The 27,215-nt window shown below is 42.3% G+C and overlaps 1 protein-coding gene across 7 annotated transcripts in view; it reads left to right on the top strand.

The window, feature by feature from the left end:
- The window catches only part of LOC110507384 (cell surface glycoprotein MUC18), a 46,204-nt gene that overhangs the window by 3,171 nt on the left and 15,818 nt on the right, over positions 1-27,215 (top strand). For 4 of the 7 annotated variants that reach the window (XM_090224285.1, XM_090224282.1, XM_021587344.3 and 1 more), the window contains exons 2-6: positions 25,205-25,332; positions 25,654-25,885; positions 26,035-26,105; positions 26,358-26,445; positions 26,951-27,130. In XM_090224285.1, the coding sequence (XP_090080411.1) occupies positions 25,205-25,332; positions 25,654-25,885; positions 26,035-26,105; positions 26,358-26,445; positions 26,951-27,130 (699 nt within the window). The remainder of the gene's footprint in view (positions 1-25,204; positions 25,333-25,653; positions 25,886-26,034; positions 26,106-26,357; positions 26,446-26,950; positions 27,131-27,215) is intronic. The other 3 variants (XM_090224286.1, XM_090224283.1, XM_090224284.1) reach the window with 1 other exon arrangement.

The raw sequence follows: 27,215 nt of genomic DNA, 5'->3' as shown, positions 1-27,215 counted from the left end.
AGGTAAAGTCTGGTCTTGCTGTGTTGGATTTCATATTAGCCTCAATTGATTACTATGCCAGAGTGATCAAAAGGGTTTGCCCTCATCTGGTTGCTATGGAGGCCAAGTGTCATATTGGACACAGATTTCAAAGATATCTTATTGCCAGGATGCCAGCATGCTAGCTTGTTATTGACCACAAAGGCCCCAGCAAATACTTTCATATTTACCCTCAAAGGAGCATCACTTTAATAACTTATCTAAATGCATTAATGAAGCTGCTTACAGTAATACCTAAATTAACCTTCACAATAGTGACGGCATCAAAGGAGTGGTGGTATCATCAGGGATTCCAATAATGACCTTTTGATAATGATAGAATGTACTTCCTGTAACACCAGCCAAATGCAGGGGCAAACGGCATGCTCATCACAAAGACATCTCCCGTTAAAAGGACATCTTTTCTTTCCTTTTTTTTGTTGAGGAATGCTGGTGATGGGCTGGGTGTTGAGAGGGGCTGCCAGTCAATGTACACAATAAAAGTGATTGTGCACCACCTTAGAGCTTAGATAAAATGAAGTGTAGATCTGGGCAGCAAATCAGCAGAGAGCTGTGATTGAAACGGAAGTCCCTATATTCGGGCCTCTGGCAAAGGGGATAGAGTGCGGAATGCCACTGTTTCACTTCCAAGCCCCACTTCAATTTTCACGGTGACAGAGTTCTTACACTGTAAAGCCTTGTTCATCTTAGCCTTCTGATAAGAGCAACCAGTTACAGCCAGTGGCACACATTCTCCATCCTCATCCTGTTTATGTAACAGTTAAGTTTTTAGGTAGAATCCTCCTACAGTCAAATGTTTCCAGGAATTCAAAGTAGTAGCCTGGGACATGATCTTGAATAGTTAATATCTTTCTTCACACTGGTTGGAATCCTTGTGAATGAAGCCTCACCACAGACACTTTGCTTGATGTCTTTAAAAAAAATATTTATTTATTTATTTGTATCTTTTTTTCCACCTTTATTTAACCAGGTAGGCTAGTTGAGAACAAGTTCTCATTTGCAACTGCGACCTGGCCAAGATAAAGCATAGCAGTGTGAACAGACAACACAGAGTTACACATGGAGTAAACCATTTACAAGTCAATAACACAGTAGAAAAAAAAGAGAGTCTATATACATTGTGTGCAAAAGGCATGAGGAGGTAGGCGAATAATTACAATTTTGCAGATTAACACTGGAGTGATAAATGATCAGATGGTCATGTACAGGTAGAGATACTGGTGTGCAAAAGAGCAGAAAAGTAAATAAATATAAACAGTATGGGGATGAGGTAGGTAAAATTGGGTGGGCTATTTACCGATAGACTATGTACAGCTGCAGGTATCAGTTATCTGCTCAGATAGCAGATGTTTGCAGTTGGTGAGGGAGATAAGTCTCCAACTTCAGCGATTTTTGCAATTCGTTCCAGTCACATGCAGCAGAGAACTGGAAGGAAAGGCGGCCCAATGAGGTGTTGGCTTTAGGGATGATCAGTGAGATACACCTGCTGGAGCGCAACTAGGTATTTGTAGTTATCCACGTATTCTAAGTCAGAGCCGTCCAGAGTAGTGATGCTGGATGGGCAGGCAGGTGCGGGCAATGTGTCATATTATGTTTATGTCATGCAAGTCTAACCCTATAAAAATGCTTTATCATTTTACATTTGAAAGCAAGCCATAACCAATGCTTTTGAGAACAGTGCGGTAGGTTTATATGTTTGATAAATAGCAGCTGGTTAGCCACCCTGCTCAGAAATGTAGCTGTGGTTTTTTTTTTTTAATGCCGTAATGTCCTGTGCTGTACCCAGATTAGGCCACATTGCCCCTTATCATCATAGTCCAGAAATAAACTTTAGCTCAGCTCTCCAAACGCTGTTTACATATTCACATTCAACACAAAGTCCTCGTGACAAAGTCAAGAAACAGGCCACCTCCGCTTTTTGATATTGTTCGGTTGTTACTGTGAAACATCCATCAGAAATGCTTGTGTAATGTCAATTCATTCTTCACACAATGGTCATTCATCGGTTTTAGACCTGTGTGAAAATGTCCAGATCTCTGTGCGAAATCAACAGGACAAGTTATAAACTCAAAGGATAGGCCTTTCCGATGTATGCCCGGAGAGAAAGTTAGTATCATATCCCAAGCAATGCTATACATTGTTTTTTATAGAAATATAAAAAATATACACACATTCATCTTGCAAAGCATAATCATTTCTAAGAATTAGCAGGATGGTACAGGAAGATGGAAGGAGGTCAGGAACAGAAACATGAATGATTTATTTTTCAGCATTTAGCGTCATCTTGGACCCTACTTGGAATCTGACTCAAAAAGAGGACAGTGAGGCTGAGTTGTGACGATGTTGCTTGGTTACTGGTATGGTGCTCTGAAGTCTGAAGACACATCAAAGCTAACTGGGGAAACTGCCTGATTGATCAGATAGTCACAATGTTGTAAAAACATGCTGTCCTCAGCGCTAAAAGGCTAGAGGCCGTTGTCAGGGGTCTGGTTTTGAGGGATGTTTTGGGTCGTCAAGAAAACTTGGGGGCTTTTCCAAATCAACCCTATGATTGAATTAGGTTAGAACAACAACCAGAGTCCGTTAGGGACCTGCTAGCGTAATATTAGTTTAATTGGACCCCAAAGGATCTCTCCTTCAACTGGATTACTGCTGTATCTGGCTAGCTAGAAAGGAGCACACTTTCTTTATCTTGAGCAGCCTGTCAAAGCTATTGAACGAAGCCAGGCTTCCTGAATGAAGTACCCTCTCGCAGTAGTCTGCAGCCACACTGGTGTAAAGGATTCAGGAAAGTTTCACAAGCCGAGCTTAGTGATTATATATAGATTTTGAAAAAGAATCAATCTTCCAAACCATTAACTTTTATTGTTGCTCGCTCTTACTCTCTCCATTAAGTTGTAGAGGACACCATCTGAAGTGTGAAACAAGTTAGAGAGTATAGCAGTGGCTACCGGGGCATTATGTTTGCTGTGTTGTCAGGATGAAATGGCCTAATGATTTTTAGGCTGTAGGGAATGACTTTCAATACTAGAGATGGCACGAGTAGAGACAAACAATGGACAGAAGCCAGGAAAGGAAATGTCCTGTGTAAAGTCCAGATCGGAGAGTATGAATCTGCCCCCAGACAGGCATTACCACAATCAATACATGGTGTGCTGGATCAGACTGGAGAAATGAAAGGAGCAGTCCATTGATTTGATTGTTTGTTTGTGTGGAGGCTCCCTCCCAGGCTCTCTCCACTGTTGACGTCAGGGCATTGTTGACACTTTGTTAGCACTGGCTATCTCGCTTAAGCTAATTGGTAGCACACAACCACTGCTCGATCAATTAAGCAATCAGGCTCGTTGAATGAAATCTTTGTCGTCAGCAAATGTTTCAAACAGCCATACAAATGTTTTTTTTTTATGATAAAGAAAGACAATTCTTGTGTCTTTTTTGTATTATTTCCAGGTGTAAAGGATCTGGTTCCGATCTGGTTTTGATTTCGATTGGTTCAACGCTGCGTTCAGTAATGCATTTACAGATTGGCTTGATGTGAAATTGCCATTACAGTCTTTCAATGTCTCCAGATGTGCAATGAGGCAGCCCGTATGTAAGACACCTGCCACATGTTGCATTAATATGTGTTCTCCAGTGGGGCTGTCGGACAGTCCATTGATCCATGAATGTTTAGTGTGTTTGAAATCACTTCAGCTGTTGATAGAAATTCCACCACTATCTTGCCATCAGTTCAACAGAAATCAGAAGAGCTGCCCTTATACCTTAGCTCTTTTGATTCCCACTGAACTGATCTCTAGACAGATGCACACACAGCTGCATACACCAGGCGCCAAAACTGTCTGAGAGAACCCAGACGAAGGTTCAGGTTACTGAAGTCTTCATTATCCAGTAGCATGTCTGTCCGCATCCCCCTGGTGTCATGTCTCAAGCACTGCTGCTACTTGATTCCTCTGAAGTCCTCCAGCCTCTGGAATCCTCCTTTATTGGCCACCCACTCCCACTCCCACACCTCCTTCTACCTCATTTCACTACACTCGCAATAACATCTGCCAACCATGTGTGTGTGACCAACACAATTTGATTTGATTTGATCTCTCGTCGTTTTCTTCGATACAGACCAAGTGTTCTGTTATTGGAGCTGAATAAGTGTCAGACTGGTGTCATTGACATAATGCTTGACCGCATTGGATGTAATTGCCTGCCAATTACCTACCTTACATTTATCGAGGCTGGTGGGAGGAGCTATATGAGGACGGGCTTATTGTAATGGATGGAATGGAATTAATGGAACGGAGTCAAACATGTGTTTTCCATATGTGTGATGTGTTTCATACCGTTCCAGTCATTCAATTGCAGCCATTACAATGAGCCCATTCTCCTATAGCTCCTCCCAACGGCCTCCTCGGATCTAGCCTAACAATTTAGCGGAAAATGCAAAATATATTACTGCAAGAATTGCTGCACTGCCCACACATGTTACAGGCTTGGGCCTTCTTGGTTCTGTCTATTGATGCCTGCTGATGGTGTGATCTCACCGTCACAACAACAGTCATGTAAAGCCCCCTTCATCAAACTCTCAGAACAAGAGATCACAGAGACATTTGATTCACTGTTTCAAATCACTGAACGTTGGAATAACAAATAGCTAGCCTGCTTCGTAAGAGGGGGGGGGGGGGGGATCTATCAGGGTGCACATCCTTTGATTGGTTATTAGCAGCTTTTCACACAGAATACACGTTTACCCTGAGAAATTGTCTGGGTGGTCCGCAGCACGTTTAAATTCATCATCAACACTCTGATTGCCTGTTGCTGCAGTGCTCTTGAACAGTGTAAACAAAGTCGCCTCCATTCAAATCCTCCCCAGCTTAACCAGAGCACTTTCGCATTGTGTTTATCTCAATGGAGACTGCCCCCACTGAGGCACCGTAGGGCTTCCCATGGAGGAGCTAACATGGACATTAAGGGACTAACCACGTCTTCACCTCTTGCTGTTCTTCTCCTGTCGCTGAGGGGCTTTGGCCAGTTGGATCTCAATCATTCGCTTTCCCTCCACACAAAAAAAGAACCCCTCAGTGACTTGCTGCCGTGTCATCAACACTTTAATATGAGTCTTCACCTGAGATCCTGAGAAGATACCTAGTTCTTAGGAAGTGTTCCTGTTGGTGTCTGTGGTAGCTAGGTGTTTCTGTTATGAGGTCAGAAAAAGTGTTATCGCAGTAGAGTAATTTTACTTTCCTGAATAGCTTGTGTGCTTGCTAAGACAGTCTTGGGTCTGGGTTAAAGCAACTAACCAAACCAAGTCAAACTCTGTATGCCACTACTGGTCAGCCATAAACTGATGCTTTGTCCACTGAGGAAAAATATTTTTGGTTTTTCTTTGACAAATGGCCAAAAACATCAGCGGTCACTTAAAATGTTGCTCTGCTCTTGCAAAATCCGTAATATTGGTATACTGAAGTTAGTCATTATTAAACAGGTGTTTGATCAAGGTATGAAATAAAAATCTGAGAACTGAATTTCTGTTCAATTTCTTTCATACCAGTTAAACTTAGCTCTACAGTTGTGGTAGTAAGTGTCCAAAGTTGGTTTTGCATTGTTGGTGTTGTCCTCTAGTAAACCTTGATTCTCAAAACTAGTAATTACTTCCGCAACATTTTGAGGAAGGCCCTTTCCTGTTTCAGCATGACAATGCCTCCGTGCACAAAGCGAGTTCCATACAGAAATGGTTTGTCGAGATCGGTGTGGAAGAACTTGACTGGCCTGCACAGAGCCCTGACCTCAACCCCATCGAACACCTTTGGGATGAATTGGAACGCAGACTGTGAGCCAGGCCTAATCACACAACATCAGTGCCAGACCTCCCTAATGCTCTTGTGGCCGAATGGAAACAAGTCCCCACAGCAATGTTCCAACATCTAGTGGAAAGCCTTCCCAGAAGAGTGGAGGCAATGGAAGCAAACGGGGGACCAACTCCATATTAATCCCCATAATTTTGTAACGAGATTTTCAAGCAGGTGTCCACATACTTTTGGTCATGTAGTGTACCACGGCAGGAACCCGGGTATTCCGCTTTGTGTCATTGGCCATATACCACACCCCCTCTGGCATCCAGGACCTCCCTGTTTATAATTAAGCAATAAGGCCCGAGGAGGTGTGGTATATGGCCAATATACCACGGCTAAGAGCTGTTCTTATGTGGCTAAGAGCTGTTCTTATCCGCAATGCGGAGTGCCTGGATACAGCCCTTAGCCAAGGTATACTGGCCATATATCACAAACCCCAGTGTAGTGAGGTGCGTACTGGCAGCAGAGAAGTCAGGCGCAAGAGAGCGAAAGCGGATTTACAACGGTGTCGTTTAATATCCATAAACCACCGTCAACAGTACAATACAATAAATGGATCAAACAAATACCAGCATACCTGTGCATTAGCACTACAAGAAACAATTACCGACAAGAACATGAATGGGAACAGAGGGTTAAATACACAACATGTAATTGATGGAATTGGAACCAGGTGTAATGGAAGGCAAGACAAAACCAATGGAAAATGAAAAGTGGATCAGCGATGGCTAGAAGGTCGGCGACTTCGACCGCCGCCCGAACAAGGAGAGGGACCAACTTCAGCAGAAGTCGTGACACCCAGAGTTGCCTTATTGCTATTATAAACTGTTTCCCAACATAATTAGAGCAGTAAAAATAACAGTTTTATCACACCCGTGGTATGCGGTCTGATATACCACGTCTGTCAGCCAATCAGCATTCAGGGCTCTAACCACCCAGTTAAAAATTACACACTAGCCTGTTATGACTGCACCTTCATCAGACTGTCTACCTGTATCAGTCTATGATTTTATTTCACACCTACACAATTAGTTGTGACTCTCAGTTTGTTTTGCTGTCTGGCATGATACAATAAGAAGGACATTATTTAATGTTTGCATGCTTTTGGATACAATAACCAAACAAATGTTTCGGGACAATGCCCAGTCGGCATGTAAACAGTTGCTTTAATACTCGACTCATTACCTGGTTGTGAAAGATTATTGTTGTTTTCTCCAGATTTCTCATTTATTAAGATGTTTTTTGTGCCAATTCTTGCTGTTCTTGCTGTTGGGAGACAAACGCTGAGAGCTAAATCAAATCAGGCTAGCTTTTATTTCCTCTTTGCCCCTCAGGAGCAGTTAAGGTCATTTGTTTCAGTAATTGGCATATTTTGTGGCCAAGCACCTCTCCATGTATTCATGTGGTTATTAGATAATATAGCTCTACTCATGGTTCTCACCCCCTTCCATAGACTTGTGATGATAACGGATCGGAGAGAGTCAGGCATGACAGCTGTGCTCTGTGAGTCTGTGTGAACCAAGGGAGTCACATTTGTTTCAACTTTTCACCCCCTCAGCTGACGACACACAGACACAGATGCAGAAAGGCACACATGCACACGCACTTTGATCTTAACGACAACTAAATGACATTTGTAAACATTCCATGCAACCGTCCAAACTTTTGATCATGGATGGAGATACAGATACACTTGATAGAGATATCGAGTGCTAACACACCTAAGGTAGTTCTAACAGCCTGCTTGTGCCATGAATGAAAGAGGCCTGTTCTGTTCTGTGTTCTTCACTGTCCCGTGTCCACTGTCACATGAATTGTGTTGTGTGGAAGCAACGTCTAAAGCCCGGAGCTCATTACGCGATTTGCTGGAATCTGAGGCCACTCAGCGGCTTTGTGTTTGGTAAAATGGTCCTTCTGCACTGTCTCTGTCTAAGCATTAAGCTCATGGAGCCAGATCAAATTGAATAATGCTCTTACATAGAGTAGACGATGGGCTAAATGAGTGAGATTGCATTTATTTTTTGCCCCTAATTGACCTTTTATACACTAAATATGTGTTTGTTTGAGTCTGGCACTTTTCAGGAATCACCATACAAAGTGGTGTAGGAAATGTAGGTGACATTGCTGAGTAACAACTGATGGCATTGCAAACACAAACACAGCGGGATCGTACCAGCTAACAGCAAACGTTCCCACAACTTTAGACAGCGTTCCCTTAAGAGTCTCTTTAGATTATTAACTAACGTTTTGATAGGAATGTTCCTGTGATGTGCAAGGAATGTTTTCAAGAGACCATTCCGTTAATGTCAAACATAACTTGCGGTTACCATGTTCTCAGGACTTAAGATATTAATGTTCTAGACACGTTTCATGGGAACATTGCAAAAACATGTGTCCAAAGAAAAATATATTACACATCACATCTTCTTTTTACCGAGCCAATCAAAGCCCGATCCATGTTTAACTCTTTGTCTGTTGGCAAGGTTATGGATACTCACCTGTGGTGGCTCCTCATAGGAGGAAATTCAGTGAATTTCACAAAAATAAAAATAGTGAAACATTTAAAAAGTTATCCTTTTTAGATAAAACTATGCTATGCTATAAAACTCACCAAATAACTGAAAAAAAAAAAAAACACATTGTTTTGCAATGAATGTCTACAGAATCCTCAACAGCCCTCACCATGGTGTAGAAGGAGGACAGCTAGCTTCCGTCCTCCTCTGGGTACATTGACTTCAATACAAAACCTAGGAGGATCATGGTTCTCACCCCCTTCCATAGACTTACACAGTAATTATGAAAACTTCCGGAAGCCACTCCTCAGTAAAAGGCACATGACAACCCACTTGGAGATTGCCAAAAAGCACATAAAGACTCTCTGACCATGAGAAACAAGATTCTCTGGTCTGCTGAAACCCATATTGAACTCTTTGGCCTGAACGCCAAACATCACGTCTGGAGGAAACTTGGCACCATCTCTATGGTGAAGCATGGTGGTGGCAGCATCATGCTGTGGGGATGTTTTTCAGCAGCAGGGACTTGGAGACAAGTCAGGATCGAGGGAAAGATGAACGGATCAAACTACAGAGAGATCTTTGATGAAAACCTGTTCCAGAGTGCTCAGGACCCTATCCAATCTGACAGAGAATGAGAGGATCTGCAAAGAAGAATGGGAGAAACTCCCCAAATACAGGTGTGCCAAGCTTCTATAGCGTCATACCCAAGAAGACTCAAGGCTGTAGTCACTGCCAAAGGTTCTTCAACAAAGTGCTGAGTAAAGGGTCTGATTACTTATGTAAATGTGATGTTTCTGTGTTTTATTTTTTATACATTTGCAAAGATTTCGAAATCTTTGTCATTATTGGGTTTTGTGTGTAGATTGATGAGGGGGAAAAACGATTCAATCCATTTTAAAAGAAGGCTGTAATGTAACTAAACAAGGGGTCTGAATACTTTCCGAATGCACTGTATTTAACACACGATTACATTGTGCATGTTAATTTATACAGTAATTATTATACATCATGTCCGCACTTGGGATTTGAATTCACAACCTCTTGGTTCACGGTATTCCGATCTTCCTGCTATGCCAGCATGTCAGTTATCAGTTAATCTGAGTATTCTCATCATTGATTTTATTGATTTATTTCAGCAATTTAAGGGCTTTCGGTATTAGTTGTTGGTGGGGCATATTATCCTGTTTTAATGTTACTCCTGAATCACTATAATCAATCAAATATTATTTAGCACAATTACTGGAAGTCTATGGTATCTACTAGTATGCTAGGAGTTATCATGGACTTCCAGTCATTGCGTTAAACACTAGTTAGCAATTGTGCTAACGCTAGTTAGCAACTTCCTTCAAACTTCACGCAGAAGCATAAACATTTTATCCACGGGTTCATCTGGGGAATTAGATAAATGGCTAAATGGCTTCATTGCCAAAATACTGAAGTATCCCTTTAAAATTTGGAGATGGAACTCTGTGCTGTGTATTGTTTTGGTATAACTGCAGTCTGCATCACATCCGGCCGTGATTGGGAGTCCCATAGGGCGGCGCACAATTGAGCCAGCGTCGTCCGTGTTTGACCGGGATAGGCCGTCATTGTAAATAAGAATTTGTTCTTAACTGACTTGCCTAGTTAAATAAAAGTTAAATAAATGAAATGACTGTCATCGTCATTGCTTAAATGTGAAATGTGAGAAAGTACAGACATGCTATTGTAAACATACACATTTCTGATATTCTGAGAATATGGCAACCATGTTCTGGTTATGTTTCTATCAGAAGCAACACTGTGACCTGGTCCATGTTTTGTCAACAAATTAGCATTGTTTCAGATAGAAATGCAACGACTAGAACTGATGTGATTCCTTATCAGAGACACGTTTGTTCCAAATGTTATATGTGCTGTGGATTTTTAAAAAGACGACAGAGTTCTCTTTGAGATGCTCAGCTATCTAGAATTCTACATTCTTTCAAGGAGAAACACATTTAAATTAGAACAGATAGGTGTGTTGTAACTGTTGCCAAGTTATGACATTAACATACTGTATGTTGCTAAGAATGTGAGAGTAGGGTGACTCCCCTTGCGGGTCTCAAACCTAGGCCACCAGCACCGATGACAAACACTCTCACTACTGTCCCAAGAACGTATATCTCTAGGGCATGTGCTTATTAGGCCAGTACCACCCTATCCCCTCCTCCCTACGCACTTGTGTAGATTTGAAACAACTTGATAGGTGTAAGCAATAGGGTGAATGCACTTTGAAGTAAATCTCAGCTCTGTTAAAAGTACACTCGAGAAAAAAAACTTTTATTGAGCATAGTGATTCAGGAGAATCATTAAAACAGGTTAATATGCCCCAACAACATTAAGGAAACAAAATCAATGATAGTCCAAATTAGCTGATAACTGACACAGATGTGGTGGCGTAGCAGGAAGATCTGAATACCGTGAACCAAGAGGCTGTGAGTTCAAATCCCAGGTGAGAACATATTGAACAATAATTACTGTATGAATTAACATGCACCATGTAGTCAAAGTGTGTCAAATATGTAAGTTGAAAACACTGTTAAAAGCAGTGTGTCAGTATCCCTAACCTTGCCAACAGACAACAAGAGCTGTGAAAGGATCAATGGTTCACCAATCAAATCAGGGTCTGATGTCCTGACAAATGATACACAGAAATGTTGCTGTCACGTTCCCATGAACAGTGTCTAGAACATTAATATCTAATATTGTGAGAACATGGCAACCATGTTCGGTGGAAAGTTGATGGAATATTCTCCTAATGCTCATAAAACTGGACACGAATGTTCTTGCAACGGAAATGTGCCTATTGAAACTCGTCTTGAACATTAATGCTGCATACTCTGAGAACATTGTAACCACGTTCTAGATCAGTGCTGCTTGACATTACGGGAAAGTTCTCCTAACTTTAACATCAAAAGGTTCTCAGAAAGGTTTGCTAACGTAGATAGAATGTTCCCCTAAAAAAAAAAAGGCACGTGCTTCTGATTTGCGAGGTAAAACAAACCACAGCATCTCAAATGTGAAGGCAGAAAATGACTTTAGACCATGTGAGTTTAGAAGGCTGTTTTGTTTCTAGAACATATGTTCTAGTGAAGATGTTCCAGGAAGAAGCTAAGATACACTCTTTGTGTGGATTTTCATCACTGTGTGGAGAATCTGTTGAATCTTCTATGTGGAGTATATTGTAGATCAGCAATATGAAGTATATCAGGAACTTACTGTGTACTACAGAACGCTAACTGTTATTACGCTTATTAAACTGTGGTTTTTCACGTCATGACATTGGTCATTTCCATAGCTTTCTCGCTCTAGCTCGGCCGACTGTGATTGTGGTTCTCAACCCCTTGACTTCTGCTCTGGGATCAAACGCACACTGCTTTCTGTTCCTGTTGTGAGGGTTAATGACCTGAGAGAAAACACTCAACACCAGCTAGTCACCATCGAGCAGTCCAGGAGGAGCAGGATAAGGAAGAGGAGGCCCTTCCTGGTACTACCACTCCTTATGTTTTCTCCTTGACTCCAAAAGACACGGTGGCCAATCGCTGTGGAGTGCTCGCCCCTGTCTCACTGTCAAGTAGCTAGACACTTCTGGACAGTGGTCCGTCAACTGGGTTCGGTACTGTGAGTTTTCTGAGAGAGTGTTTGTGTGCGTGCGTGCATGTGTGTGTGCACATGTGGTTGGGCCTTTCCTATAACCAAGGCAGCCATAATGGACTGAGATGCCGAGCATTCCTCAGACATTTCTCCCCCTGCCTGCCTGCTTCTCTCTTCTCTTCTGTTCCCCCGGCAGTTTCAGGGGCAGAGGGCCTCTGACCCCTCAGATCAGCCCTGGGTTCCTGCCACGGTTCTCAATTCAAGCCAATCAGAATGAGTTTTCCCCCACAAAAGGGATTTATTATAGATATATTTTGTAAATACTCCTCGGTTTCATCAGCTGTCAAGGTCTCAGACCATCCCGGAAGTGAAGAAGCCGAATGCAGAGGTCGTGGGTTGGCGTGGTTACATGACCCGGTTGGACGTACTGCCAAATTCTCTAAAACGACATTGGAGGCGGCTTATGGTAGAGAAATTAACATTCAATTCTGTGGCAACAGCTCTGGTGGATTTTCTTGCAGTCAGCATCCCAATTGCACGCTCCCTCAAACCATGAGACATCTGTGGCATTGTGTTGTGTGACAAAACTGCCCATATTAGAGTGGCCTTCTATTGTACCCAGCACAAGGTGCACCTGTGTAATGGTCATGTTGATTAATCAGCTTCTCGATATGCCACACCTGTCAGGTGGATGGATTATTTTGGCAAAGGAGAACTGCTCACTAATGTAAACAAGTTTGTGCACAAAATTTGAGAGAAATAAGCTTTTTGTGCGTATGGAAAATTTTGGGGATCTGTTATTTCAGTTCATGAAACTTGGTGCCAACACTTTACATGTTGCGTTTATATTTTTGTTTGGTATATTTGATTCAGCAGATGTGATTGAATGCCATTATAGATGAACCACAGAGCCAGACTAGCCAGACAAGGAGAGAAGTTCCATTTCTGTAGTTGCTGGTGAACATGATACACATTGAATTTGACAGTTACACCAAGTTCCATATTTAGACATAATATTTTACAGAGAGCTACATTTGAGAAGACTCAGATGTACAGTAGTTACTGTATTATATCAATTATCACCGTATAGGTGTTCTCTCTCTGGGAGATAAGACTCATATGGTAGGGAGACACAGCCGTGTCAAATATTGTCTTTGGCCTCAGCCACGTCCGTTTGCATCTCGGATCTCGGATCAAAAGTGAGGGAACACCGAAGTCCCTCTTGCAGAGCCTCTTAGAGCCCTGCTTTTAGCTGACGGCCTGTATAGGTATTGGAGAGTACTGGAGTGGCCCTCGGGGGTGCTCACTTGATTGGTTGAAATTTGGGAGCGGGGGAGATCGCTCAGCCCGTGTCAGAAGCAGTGTCTCGTCCACTGCCATCAATACACACTGCTGCTTAATAATGAATGCTGTTTTCTGAAACATCAAACGTCTCCCAGCTCATCTAAGGCACATTAGCCATTTTAACCCTAATGCCTAATGCAGACCAGACTACTGACTCCCTTACTGTGTTTGTGCGTGCATGTGCACGTGTGCGTGCATGTGCGCGTGTGTTTGTGCTGTTTCATGGAACATACAGCAGAGCACTCTGGTCGTGTCTGTTTACATTCCAGACAATGTTCTTCTCTCTGGACTTACTGTACAGTAGCCATTAGCTACTGTACAAGATCCTATCGCCATTATACGTTGTATGGCTCCTACATATAGAGCTGTATTATTGGGCGAGGTCATTTACATCTTAGCATCTTTCACGAGGAAGCACATGAAATAATACAAAGTGGACACTACATTATTTTATTCTATCTTTGCGGTAGCCATTTAGCTAATCTAAGGCGCTTTCAAGTGTAAAATGTTTAAATCCTGTTTAAATGTTTAAAGCCTGTTGTTGAACCCATTCGCCAATCTAAGTAACATAATACCAAAAATCCCCATCAAAATCCGTCAGTTTAAGCTTGCATGGGCTGCATCTCAATCCACCGCATCCGCCTATGTCGGCCTTCCGCATTTGCGGTGGAAGGTGGCCGAGCTACAGCCGTGTTTGTCCGACCATGAGACCCCCACTGTCAGTCTAATGGAAGTATGGAGGTAGTTTTGTACCAACAAAATAAAGGGTTAAATATGTGTAAAATATATATATGTATATTTCCTGGCTTTCGTATATCTCTTAGATATCGGACAGGCACTTCAAAACCTTATCCCTTATTAGCAATTTTTTAAATGTATTTTTTGCTGTTTATGAACGTGTTATTCATGTGTTTCTATGGGCTATAGTAGTAAAGGCCAAATTCAATATTTTAATCCTCCCACCCAAAAATATATTGATATCTAAAAGAGTCCTTAAATTCACAATCAAATAACTAAATGATCCATGGTATGACCATCTTAAAACAATTCCATATGTTAGCTTAGTACCTTCTTTATAAGAACACTACATTGTTACTATTTTCAGGACTAGCGTACTACGATAAAGCCCTTGTAAAAGATGCTACATTAGTTTTGATGTCACCATACTGTACCAATGTATTGCTCTGCAAGACGTTGACGTAAAACTGAATACTTTTTAATAGGGAACAGCTCTTTCTGTAATATTGGCTCCAAATTATTCGTTTTATCTCCACATAAAGGCTTTTTTTCACTGCATTGGAAATCGAATGCCCTTAAAACAGGGATCGTCAACTAGATTCAGCCAAGGGGCAATTTCTTCTTGAGCGGATGGGCAGGGGGCCTGAACATAATTACAAATCATTTGTAGACCGCAAATTGACAGCAAGAAGCCCAAACAGATATAATATTTGACTAAAACATAATCATTTTATACCTTGCTTTACATTTGTATACAATCTATAAAGTGTGGGAATATTTTGGAACAGTTTTCCAAAATGGAAATCACTTGAAGCTGATTTCCCTGGGTTTTTACAATCTTTTATGACCAACAATGAAAAATATTAATAAAGTTGGGGGGGGGGGAATAAAACCACACAATCTGTTGGTAAAACCTGCTTTAAAAGATTTCTCTGTCCCAATGGGTGAACGGCTGCTTCTCAGGCACACTCAACCCCTTGTATAGTACTGTGTACTACCTGGCATTGATTCACGCCACTTTTAGGGTACACCAAAAAAGGAGAGAGCCGCTCTCGAATACTTCTAAAGGTGGCTATCTTTAGAATTGCCAATGGGAGAGAGACAATGCGAGAGAGAGAGAGAGTTCCAGCATACATCTCATATTTCTGAAGGCATGTCATGGGGTTTGCTCTGTCGTCACAGTCAATGCGGCACGAATATAATTGTCCCTAATGGCCTTTCCCATACTTTTGTGCTTCAGTGTTATTTTTGCCTTTTCCTGAGTACACAAATCCTTTTGGAGGCCACTTTTTCTCTGAAATGTGGGAAAGAGGATGGAAGGGGAAATTTGTACCACCATGGGATAAGGCAAAAGGCGGGAACCCTGTGAGTTTGCAGTTAAAATGCAGCTGTCCATTTTGTTATGATTTCACTTGTATTTTTGGGGGGTGGGAGTCAGAGCTGGACATGGGAAGCTGACCGCATCCCACATAATGTCAGAAGTCATGGACAACACATACTTTTATGCAGAGGTTATCCAAACAGTGAGTGTTGGAGAGTGTGCGTGGAAGAGAGCAATATGTTGCCATGTTATCAAAGCAGGAGAAGACAGTGAACTCTCTTTGGTGTTCATCTTTTGAGACAATGCCAAACAAATAACAAATATTTCAAGAGCGATGAGCCAGTGAACCTGCTGAATCTGCAGTAGTAGTCTTCAGTCTCTTCACAGTGGGAGCCGGAGAATGTTCTAGACTGGGTCGTGTTCATTAGGGTACATCGTAGAAAAACAGTGCAACAGAAAACAAAAAACCTGTAACCTCATTGGACAGGTTCAGGTAGTACCTCCCTGTTTCACAACTTTTCCTCCCAATGGAACATGTAATTCAAGACAACATCCAGATGGACCAATAGAAGAGGAGTGTTACGTTTTTTTTTTATCCGCCCCTGAGGTGATTTTAGGAACAGGTGTGCTGCTGAAAGAGTAAGAAGGGATCGGATTCACTGAGAAAAAATTGGATGACATTCTTTTCTGTTGCGTGTGTGTGGTCCCATTTCTCCATCTTATGTTTACTTTCTGTTCCTCTCTCTTATACATCATTGGACTGTAACGGTATGTTGACTGGCCCCCAGAGTAGGCATTAGATGACGGCCCAGGGGAAAGCATTTGAGTCATGGTGACCAAGCAGCACACCTGTTCCTAAAATCACCAAAGGGGTGGATGTTTTTTTAAAACTTATAACACTCCTCTTCTATTGGTCCATCTGGATGTTGTCTTGAATTTTGGCACTGAAATGTGCCTATTGTAGCTGCCCATGTCAGTACTATCTCTCAGCATGTAAAGTATCAGCTTAGTCACAGCTTCTTGCTGTGATGTTGGAGTTAGCTTTTCTAATGCTAACTGGTTAGCAGCTAACTCAGCACAGTGAAGTTGGAGTTAGCCTTTCTAATGCTAACTGGCTATCAGCTAACTCAGCACAGTGAAGTTGGAGTTAGCCTTTCTAATGCTAACTGGCTAGCAGCTAACTCAGCACAGTGAAGTTGGAGTTAGCCTTTCTAATGCTAACTGGCTAGCAGCTAACTCAGCACAGTGAAGTTGGAGTTAGCCTTTCTAATGCTAACTCGCTAGTGTAACAGTATAATTTTTAAACCATCCCCTCGCCCATACCCGGGCGCGAACCAGGGACCTTCTGCACACATCAACAGTCACCCTCGAAGCGTCGTTACCCATCGCTCCACAAAAGCCACGGCCCTTGCAGAGCAAGGGGAACTACTACTTCAAGGTCTCAGAGCAAGTGACGTCACTGATTGAAACGCTATTTAGCGCCCACGCTAACTAAGCTACCCGTTTCACATCCGTTACACTAGCAGCTAACTCAGCACAGTGAAGTTGGAGTTAGCCTTTCTAATGCTAACTGGCTAGCAGCTAACTCAGCACAGTGAAGTTGGAGTTAGCCTTTCTAATGGTAACTCGCTAGCAGCTAACTCGGCACAGTGAAGTTGGAACCATATAGCAGGTGTGGTGAGTTGAAGCACAGCCATAACACTAGCGTTATCCCAAGGTTACGCCACTACCGTAGCTAGCACAGTCTCATTAAATGATGGCTGGAATTGGGACCAGTACACATTGTTATTAGGTCTCAAGAGATTTCAGAATATACCCAATGTTACTGTGATGGCATAGAAAAACAGTTCTTTGATCTCTGTCTCTCTGTTATATTTTCATTTTTTAAAGTTTCAGCTGGTGTTTTTTCTGTAGCCACTGTGTATCAAATACCAAGTTTGGTGAGAAAACATGTCTTATTCATGGTCCTTTATATTGAGTCCATTATGCCCAAGGCCAAGGGCTTTTGCCTGCTCGCCATTCACATTCAGACAGGGGCTACTCTATTGTTGTCACGTTCTGACCTTAGTTCTCATCGACAGTACCGAGGCAGCTGTCGATCGTTGTCTCTGATTGAGAATCATACTTAGGTAGCCTGTTTTCTCCATTTTGGCGGTGGGTGATTGTTTTCTATGTCTGTGTTTTCCACACAGAGCTGTTTCTTTTTCAGTTTGTGTAGTGTTCAGTTTTGTTTAAGAATATGACGAACACTTACCACGCTGCGTATTGGTCCGATCCTTCCTACTCCTCCTCAGAAGAGGAGGACGAAAACCGTTACAGAATCACCCACCACAACTTGACCAAGCAGCGCGGTAACCAGGAGCAGAGGGTTCTGGACTCCTGGACATGGGGTAGTAGAGGACGAAAACCGTTACAATTATTGTTGAACACATCATGTAACACTTTTGTTCTAACTTGTTCGGAATTTAATGCAAAGGACAGACATTTACAGAACTACTGCCATTACAATAATTGTTCACGTGGTAGTTCAGTTTTGATATGTCACAATCTACAGTAACGTAATGTGAACGTGTATTTCGTGCACTGATGCTGATTTATGTTATTTTTGATTTTTTACAATAAAAGTAGCATGTTATCATGCAGTCGTCCCACCAGTGAAATCTGGGTTGTTGTTCTTCGCCACAGTGCCAATGATATACAGTGTGTATGTGTTTTTAAGTTCTCTATAGCAGGGTTTTCCAAACTCGGTCCTGCCCCCCGGGTGCATGTTTACCCTTAGCAGTCCACAACTGATTCAAATAATCGAAGCTTGATGATGAGTTAGTTATTTGAATCAGCTGTGTAGTGCTAGGGCAAAAAAACAAAAACGTGCCCCCGGGGGGAAGTTTGTGAAAGCCCGGGTTATAGCTAGAGGTGAAACATGTTTGTCAGGTAATAACTGCTGTCATCCTGCTGTTGCTATTCAAAACCTAGCAGGAAGTTGTAGGAACCTCCAACCCTAATTAAAAGCTCTGGGGGTGAAGTTTCCGCTAGGTACATATCAAGGATCAGCTACCCCTCCCCCAATCCTACCTAATCTTACCAATTAGTGGGGGAAAATCCCAAATTGACTCAAGACTGGTGTCTAGAGGGGCGACTTCACTCTGCTCCTAATAAAACAGAATCCCAAAAGAGGATATTTAAAGTTAATGAGCCAGGCAATAATTAGGGGACGGCCAGAGTCCTAGTGTCTGATGCTTCACAGTGGGCCTCTTCTCGTTTGCTCTGAAGTATGCACGCCTGTGATCACTTTTCCATTCTCTTTTGAAGGTCTAGTCCCAAAGCATATGTGATGATGTGACTTTTAACATGTTCTGTGTGTGCAGACATGCTTGACTGACTGTGAATTGTACTCCTGGCGCAGCGTAACCGGTGAGGATCAGTGTTTTTGACAGATAAAAGGGCATTTGATGGATCTGATGATTAAAGGGGAGCTCTTTCTCTGGTGCCTGTTAGAACAGACAGAGGGTACAGCAGCAGAACTAATTTGATTGACGAGCTCTTGACATGGTCCTCCTATTTGCATCTTTGGGAATGCCTCAGAGAGAGACCTACTCTCTTAAGGATTTTAAGACCTCTAGGCAACAGGGGAAACTAGTGGTACAAGAAGGCAGTTCTGTGTTGGGTTGACACGGTCTTGAACTTTGCTGCCCTCTCAGGAGGTTACTCCACCGCTTGCCATCCAGTATATTTCTCCTGTCAAAGGATGACACCAAAATGTAAGAATCTAGGCTACAGCACCACTCTGTGCCAACTGTCAATGCCAACTCTCTCCTGGTCTAGAGCCAGACAGGCCAGACAAACCCAGCCATGTTGTTCCTAGGTTCTCACGAACACTGACACGGCACTAAAGTAGGGGGTCTATTTATGACGCTTAGGGGATCAACGCATTGTACAGTGTCTACCGTATCGTGTAAGCAAACACACATGACATGGTATTGTTATTCTTAGAGGTGAACTGTCATTATGAACAATGAGTGGTGTATAAGAGTATGTATGGAAACATATACAGTGCACTCGGAAAGTATTCAGACCCCTTCCCTTTTCCACATTTTGTTATGTTACAGCCTTATTCTAAAATGGATCAAATAAATAAAAATACACAACAATCTACACACAATACCCCATAATGACAAAGCAAAATCAGTTTTTTAGAAATGTTTGAAATGTATTTAAAAAAACTATCTTAAAAAATACCTTACTTAAGTAATCAGGCCCTTTGCTATGAGACTCGAAATTGAGATTAGGTGCATCCTGTTTCTGTTTAAGGCTGTGAAGTAACAAAATGTGGACAAAGTGAAGGTTTCTGAAAACTTTCCAAATGCACTGTATCGTGCAGTGATCAAATTCTATAATGAACATCTATGGGGAAAATGAGAAAGCATGGAATAGCTGCTTTCTGTCCTCCTGGTTCCTAAACTGTACCGTTCATCCTAACGAATCATTTTAGATTTGTGAAATTTCAGTTTACCGAAGACCAGGGTAAAGTCCACTATAAATAAAGAATGGATTTATTTTTAGTGGGGAGAAATAAATATTATAAAGAAGATTTAGATGTAGCCCTGGTCTTGTTTAGAATAGATTCATCTAGCGTGCCAGACTTTACAGCTACACAGAGACACACTCACCTGACTGGAAGATCAATCAGAGTAGATGAAATACATTGTAGGCATTATATACGAACATTCTTTGTGGTACTATATGCAGTTTATATGAAGAGTTTTCAAATACAAATGATTCTCTTCACAACTGCCTCTAGAGAGTAATACTCAGTCACTTATTGAAACATAAACAGACGTAAAGTCAAGGGAAGAATGACTCTCCAATGGATGTGCAGAAAGATTCCTTACCGTGTATATATGCACTATAATGTGGTGTGTGTAGATGTGTGTCGATCTCAAATGCTGTAAATCTGGCAGGATGCCTTTAACGTGTGTAGTCTGTTTACTGGTGGAATCATGTCTTCAGGTCAAGTTCACGGGCCCCCAGAGCATAAACTTGCTTAAATTGAATGTTTCACGTTTGATTGGTAAGGTGAAGCTTTATTTAGCAGTTGGTTGTTGGGGGAGTCTCAACACAGATCTGAATCCACCGCCACACCCTCCCCCTCACAGGGATTTGTACCACTCCATAGCCCCCCAAGCCAGATGATAGGGATGAGCAGTATTGTCAGATGACAGTTCTCTCAGTTAGGAAATGACAAGGACATCATCCATAATTGAAAATCATCATTGAAAACCTCAGTGGCAACATGAATTGAATCCCTAAAATGACTGCGGAGACTCTGATGGTATGTAATTTAACAATGCAGGTCTTTGGCTAGTGTGGTTGAAACCCATATATCCTGTCAAGGTCCAGTGGTTATGCTAGTTGAAAGGTGAGACCTTGAAGTGGATTAGATGGGGAGATACAGTATATGAAGAGATAAGAGGTGGTGTGAGTGCCCCACACCTGCTCCCTTAAAGCCAGGCTAGCTAGACAGACAGACAGATGGACAGAGAGAGGGAGGCGGGTAGGGCGTGTCCCTCCATCCATCCCTTTGAGTCAAAACACATTCCAGGCTTTGAAAAGCCAGTGCCATGTCTCATCTACCTGTCTTGGGATGCTGTTTTTTTTTTCCACTGCAGGTTAGGGGAAGAAAAAAAAGAACGCGTTATAGTGTGTGAAATCTCGAAAACATTACTCCGAATGCATGATCTAGTGCGTGATTGCGTTGACTCCCGCCATAGGTCATTTAAGTACAGCGCGTCAATTACCAGCTGTTGTCAAACACGTGAGTGTTTATCTCGAGAGGAGCTGTACGATGTCCGCATTGCTGTCACAGAGAAACCCCGAACCAAATGGAATTCAAATAATTGAACCTATGTCATCAATTAGTCGTTTAAAAACCGAGAAATAACTTACATTTCAGATAATCGCTCAGCACTAGGTGTTTGCAGGCAGGAGTTACGTCTACAAATACATCAAGGTCTGGTGTGCAGATATGCAAAATATTTGATATAATATGGCCTGAAAAAGAGGGCTCCGCCTTTACATGCCTTTGAAAGCAGTAACAATAATGAGTAGTTAAACCTGAAAATGCTTGTTTCTGTTATCTGGTGTAATTATGCCACGCTTTGTTGGCAAGCCCACTGATCTCACATGATTGAGCATGGACAGCTGGAACACTTCCAGTTCCTCACTTGAACTATCAACAGTGACTTCCTTGCTAGTGCATTGTAATGACACTCCTTTTAATCTCTCATCTTCTGTCAGAGAGCATGTCAACACCTAGAAATAATCAGAGTTGTCAGCCCGCTCCAGACGTGTCTCAGACTCATTTGTTGTAATTAGACTCAATTATGATGTTCAAGGTGGTTGATTCTTAGGTATGCAGACAACTGCCTCCAGCTAAACTCTGACTGCCGTGAACAATGCTGTGTTTGAAGCCACTTTTTTTTTTCATGAAACCTTTTTTTAAGACATTCTTAATGTGTCCAGTCTAGTCTACTAGGTAATCACATTTAAAACCTGCAAAGCGTTTCATGTCATAATGATGAAAGGATGTTTTCAACTGCTGGTATCAAGCATTTTGTTTATTTGCGAGATAATGCTATACCATGTGATAATTATCTTCAATGTTAGGTAAGATGATGCCTAAATACCATGGGAGAAAGGTCTTGGTAACACCTTACAGTAGGCTGCATTCATAAAGCCTTAATAAGGGCTACATAATGTTTGAACGTATCTCTTCTGCACATGAAGGTACTCACATGAAGGTACTCACCTCATATGTGCACAGTGTGAACAAGGGGCACAGCTCCTCTCACATTCTGGCCTCCCGGCCATCAATAACTCTTAATATAGTACCAGTCAAAAGTTTGGCAACACCTACTCATTCAAGGGTTTTTCTTTATTTGAACTATTTTCTACATTGTAGAATAATAGTGAAGACATCAAAACTATGAAATAAAACATATGTAGTAACCAAAAATTTTTTAAACAAATCTAAATATATACTTTGCGATTCTTCAAAGTAGCCCCCCTTTGCCTTGATGACAGCTTTGCACACTCTTGGCATTCTTTCAACCAGCTTCACCTGGAATGCTTTTCCAACAGCCTTGAAGGAGTTCCCACATATGCTGAGCACTTGTTGGCTGCTTTTCCTTCAATCTGTGGTCCAACTTATCCCAAACCATCTCAATTGGGTTGAGGTCGGGTGATTGTGGAGGCCAGGTCATCTGATACAGCACTCCATCATTCTCCTTCTTAGTCAAATAGCCCTTACACTGGAGGTGTGTTGGGTCATTGTCCTGTTGAAAAACATGATAGTCCCAATAAGCGATGGGACTATCATGGCGTATCGCTGTAGAATGCTATGGTAGCCATGCTGGTTAAGTGTGCCTGAATTATAAATAAATCAATGACAGTGTCACCAGCAAATCACCTCCACACCATCACACCTCCTCCATGCTTCAGGGCGGGAACCACACTTACGGAGATCAAAAATCTCACATTTGGACTCATCAGACCAAAGTACATATTTCCACCGGAGCAAGTTTCTCTTGTGTCATTTAGTAGTGGTTTCTTTGCAGCAATTCGACCATGAAGGCTTGATTCACACAGTCTCCTCTGAACAGTTGATGTTGAGATGTGTCTGTTGCTTGAACTCTGTGAAGCATTTATTTGGACTGCAATTTCTGAGGCTGGTAACTCTAATGAACTTATCCCCTGTAGCAGAGGTAACTCTGGGTCTTCCTTTCCTGTGGCGTTCCTCATGAGAGCCAGTTTCATCATAGCGCTTAATGGTTTTTGCGACTGCACTTGAATAAACTTTAAAAGTTCTTGACATTTTCTGCATTGACTGACCTTCATGTCTTAAAGTAATGATGGACTGTCATTTATCTTTGCTTTTTTTGAGCTGTTCTTGACAGCTGTGATATGGACTTTGTTTTTTACCAAATAGGGCTATATTCTGTATACCACATCGACCTTGTCACAACACAACTGATTGGCTCAAACACATTAAGTAGGAAATGAATTCCACAAATTAACTTTTATCAAGGCACACCTGTTAATTGAAATGCATTCCAGATGACTACCTGATGAAGCTGGTTGAGAAAATGCCAAGAGTGTGCAAATCTGTCAAGGCAAAGGGTGGCTACTTTGAAGAATCCAAAATATCAAATATATTGGGATTTGATTAACACTTTTTTGGGATTACTACATGATTCCATGTGTTATTTCATAGTTGTAATGTCTTCACTATTATTCTACAATGTAGAAAATAGTACAAATAAAGGAAAACCCTGGAATGAGTAGGAGTGTCCAAACTTTTAAATGGTACTGTAGATCTCGTAAGTAAGGTGAGCAATGTGTAACCCCTCCCCCCCGTCCCCCCGTACCTTTGTTTACACACACAAATGCATGCACATGGACACACACACAGTCCTTGACTTGGGCAGGAGCTCACCGGAGCTGAGTACAAGCACCTAAAATGTTCTACTGCTTGATCTCCTGTTCGTCTTACAGAATATTAGCTCAAACGTATTGTGGAGTTCCTGCACCTTAATATAACATCAGTACCACCACCTATTTCAGTCCAAGTCAAGCACTGGACACACACAAGCCTGTTCAGAGTGAGTCAGCATTGGCCTGTTGTTATGTTGCTAATGCACAGGAAATGTTTTTGTGGGAATACCTAATTGAATCACTGTAATAAGACAACATCCTTCTTCCTCCATTAGCCTCTGGTGTGTGTGTGATTTACTGTTGGTGCAGGACATGGCGTAGAGATAATAACCTGCCTGTCACTGTGTTGTTGAGGTCAAACGTGCTCAGTGAGTATTAATGTGCCCTCCATGTGAACTGTCTCACCTGTTGAAGGGAAAAGGAAGACACGCACACGTACATACAGTACATGTACGTAGACCATGCATCCAATAAGACACACAAAGACACACTGTCCACTCACCCCCCCCCCCCCCCCCATACACACACACACACACACACACATGATTGAGTTGCCACATTTCTTCCTTAACTCTTAACTCAGGCTTCTGAAAGTAGCTCATTAACGCTGGATCTGGGCAGAAAAGTCTATAGGCACAGCAAGGGGTCATTGCCAACCTAGAGGCTATAGGAAGGAGCCCGCTTTCATATTGTGTGTAAAGTGCATAATGGCCCTTCTGGTCTGTGTGTCTGTCGTCCTAGACACGCTTGGAGAGAAGAACCACTCATTCCTCTGTGAGAGAGCCGAACACTGGCTCACTATGCTGTCTGTAAATTGAGTCTTTCTTCCCTCCTAAACGGTGACACACTGGAATGCAGAACATTACCATGGACATGGGTGGGCTCCCAGAATTCCTGTCATTGCTTCTTTTTTCTTTGACCATTATGAGCTTTTTGTTGCTTTTTTTCAGCTCCGACCATATCAGGCCAGGCCTGTGTGTGTGTGTGTGTGTGTGTGTGTGTGTTAATGGTGAAACAGCAATGTCCGTTTGTGATATTACAACAACAAAGAAGTTACTGCAACACAACAAACACAGTTTTTTCATTGATAGAAGATGGTGGTGTGGCGGCCATCGGTGCTGTTTCCCCCTACTGTGGAGGCCATCTTTAATGTTGGTACAGAAATTATTACTAAGTATGATCAAAACTACAAACTTTCACATCATTGTGAAAAGGGTTTTTAAACATGACTGATTCTGCCCACTCTGCCGGCTGTAAATGATCTCAAACATGTGGCTTGTTTCTCTGTGTCTCTACAGCAGCCTGGGCCAAGGTGCAGGTGAACATGGAGGACAGAGTGGAGGTGTTTCTGGGGGACACGGCCCAGATCACATGCATGTTCACGGTCTCAGACAGCCCCGACAACGTCATTATCCAGTGGTACATGGTGAGTAGTCCCACACACAAATGCATGAACATGGACACACACACACGCACATTAGCCTGGTTGCAAAATCTGTTAGTGCTTTAGCACACATCCCTTCCATCTCAGATCCCTGTTTCACAAATGAACACATGCTCTCTTAGCTCTATGGGCTGATTCCTAACCTACATCTGTACATTTATGCATCAGCTAACATTGATGTAAATGGGAGATTTACATGGGCACAAATATTTACTTTACACCCATGGATCTCAAGGATTCGTCCCTCTGTCTCTGCCCTGTTTTCCAATTGACTTTGACGATGATCTTCGACTTGGATCGTAGATCACGAAGACCAATGTCCGCTTGAGGATCTACTACGGAAATGGCACCATGCAGGTAGTCGACCGGGGCGGGCAGTTCACAGACAAGATCAGTGTGAAGGGGATGGGGAATAGCAGCGAGGTGGTGCTGACCATCAGGGACGTGAAGCTGGAGGATGAGCTAGAGTTCATCTGCCACGTCAACGAGATGTCAGCCGGTAGCGATGAGGGACGCACTGTGCTCAAGGTGTTCGGTAAGAGCGTGATGCACCCATTCCTAGGGCCAGTTTACCTGGACCCAAATTTAGCCTAGTCCTGGACTAAAAAGCATGTGGCATGCTTATAAAGCTTCCGTATTCTAGCTATTGCTCTCTATTTGATGTCATCCATTGTTCCTCTCTAGCGTCACCTGATCGTCCAATCATCACGGGGGAGGAATCTGGGATCTCTGTCAGCAATGAGAACCCATCTAAGGTAAAGACAAACAAACGAAAAACCACATTGTTAGCGATACACAGTGAGGACCTCAGGTTATAGTATGGGGGTAAGGTAAGGGCTTGTAACTTTTGAGGGCTTGTAACACTGACATTTTGCGAAATGAAAGCATGTCGGTTTTATTGTAAAAAAAACAACAAAAACATTGAGCTTTTTATCCCCGAAATCGAGTACATGGTTTTCAGGAGAAAAGGGTTTACACTGTCCGTGTAACGTCATTTTTCTCCACAGATAGGGAGCTGTGAGGCTAAGAACGGCTACCCCAGGCCCAACATCACTTGGTACCGGGACCAGAGCTCACTACAGAACACGCCAGCTGGTGAGTACTACTAAGGCTTGGACCACAGTGTCCATTAGACACATTAGTATCTACGCTATGTGAAACAGAGTTGATAATAACAGCTATCAATTCCACATCTGCTTCATGCTCTTCCTGCTTTTTGTGTGTGGGCAACGTGACAATAATAAACACATTTAGAATGTTGTAAACATGCCTCGGGATCTCACAAGGAATAACTTTGGGGTAATCAAAGGTGAAAGGCAGATTGATGTCAGTCAGGAATTTGACAGTGAAATTGAAGAACAATGATCTATGAATTAGTATGACAGCCTGTTGGAGAAATAGATGTCTGTTTCATGTGCCTGAATATGAGATGTGGCTGTGGAAAATATTAAAAATAGAAGACAAAAGTATGTGATAGTAAACCACCCCATGTATTCTCTCCCCCAACCTGGCCATTGGGGAGGCATCAACATGTGTAAGCAGCTACACTTCTACAGTAACTCAAGTTCTCTGTTTTCCATATGTGCTACATGTCTCACAGAGGTCAGTGTGGTGACCCTGGTCACTAAGGAGTCCAGTGGTCTGTACACTGTCCAGAGTGACCTTCACCTGAATGTGGTCAAGAAAGACAAGGATTCGTTCTTCTACTGCGAAGTCAGCTACCTTGTCCCCGGTGGAACCAAGATGACTGAAACCAACAGGATCAACATCACTGTCTACTGTGAGTCTACTGTGCCGCCCTCTTAATGTGTCCCCCCTCATATGGAGACAGTAGAAAATTATACACATGCACAGTCACAGATGTA

Source organism: Oncorhynchus mykiss, chromosome 27 (assembly GCF_057628025.1).
Source record: "Oncorhynchus mykiss isolate SJ-2025 chromosome 27, ASM5762802v1, whole genome shotgun sequence".
Taxonomy (NCBI): Eukaryota; Metazoa; Chordata; class Actinopteri; order Salmoniformes; family Salmonidae; genus Oncorhynchus; species Oncorhynchus mykiss.
This window is presented reverse-complemented; position numbering and strand designations above follow the sequence as displayed.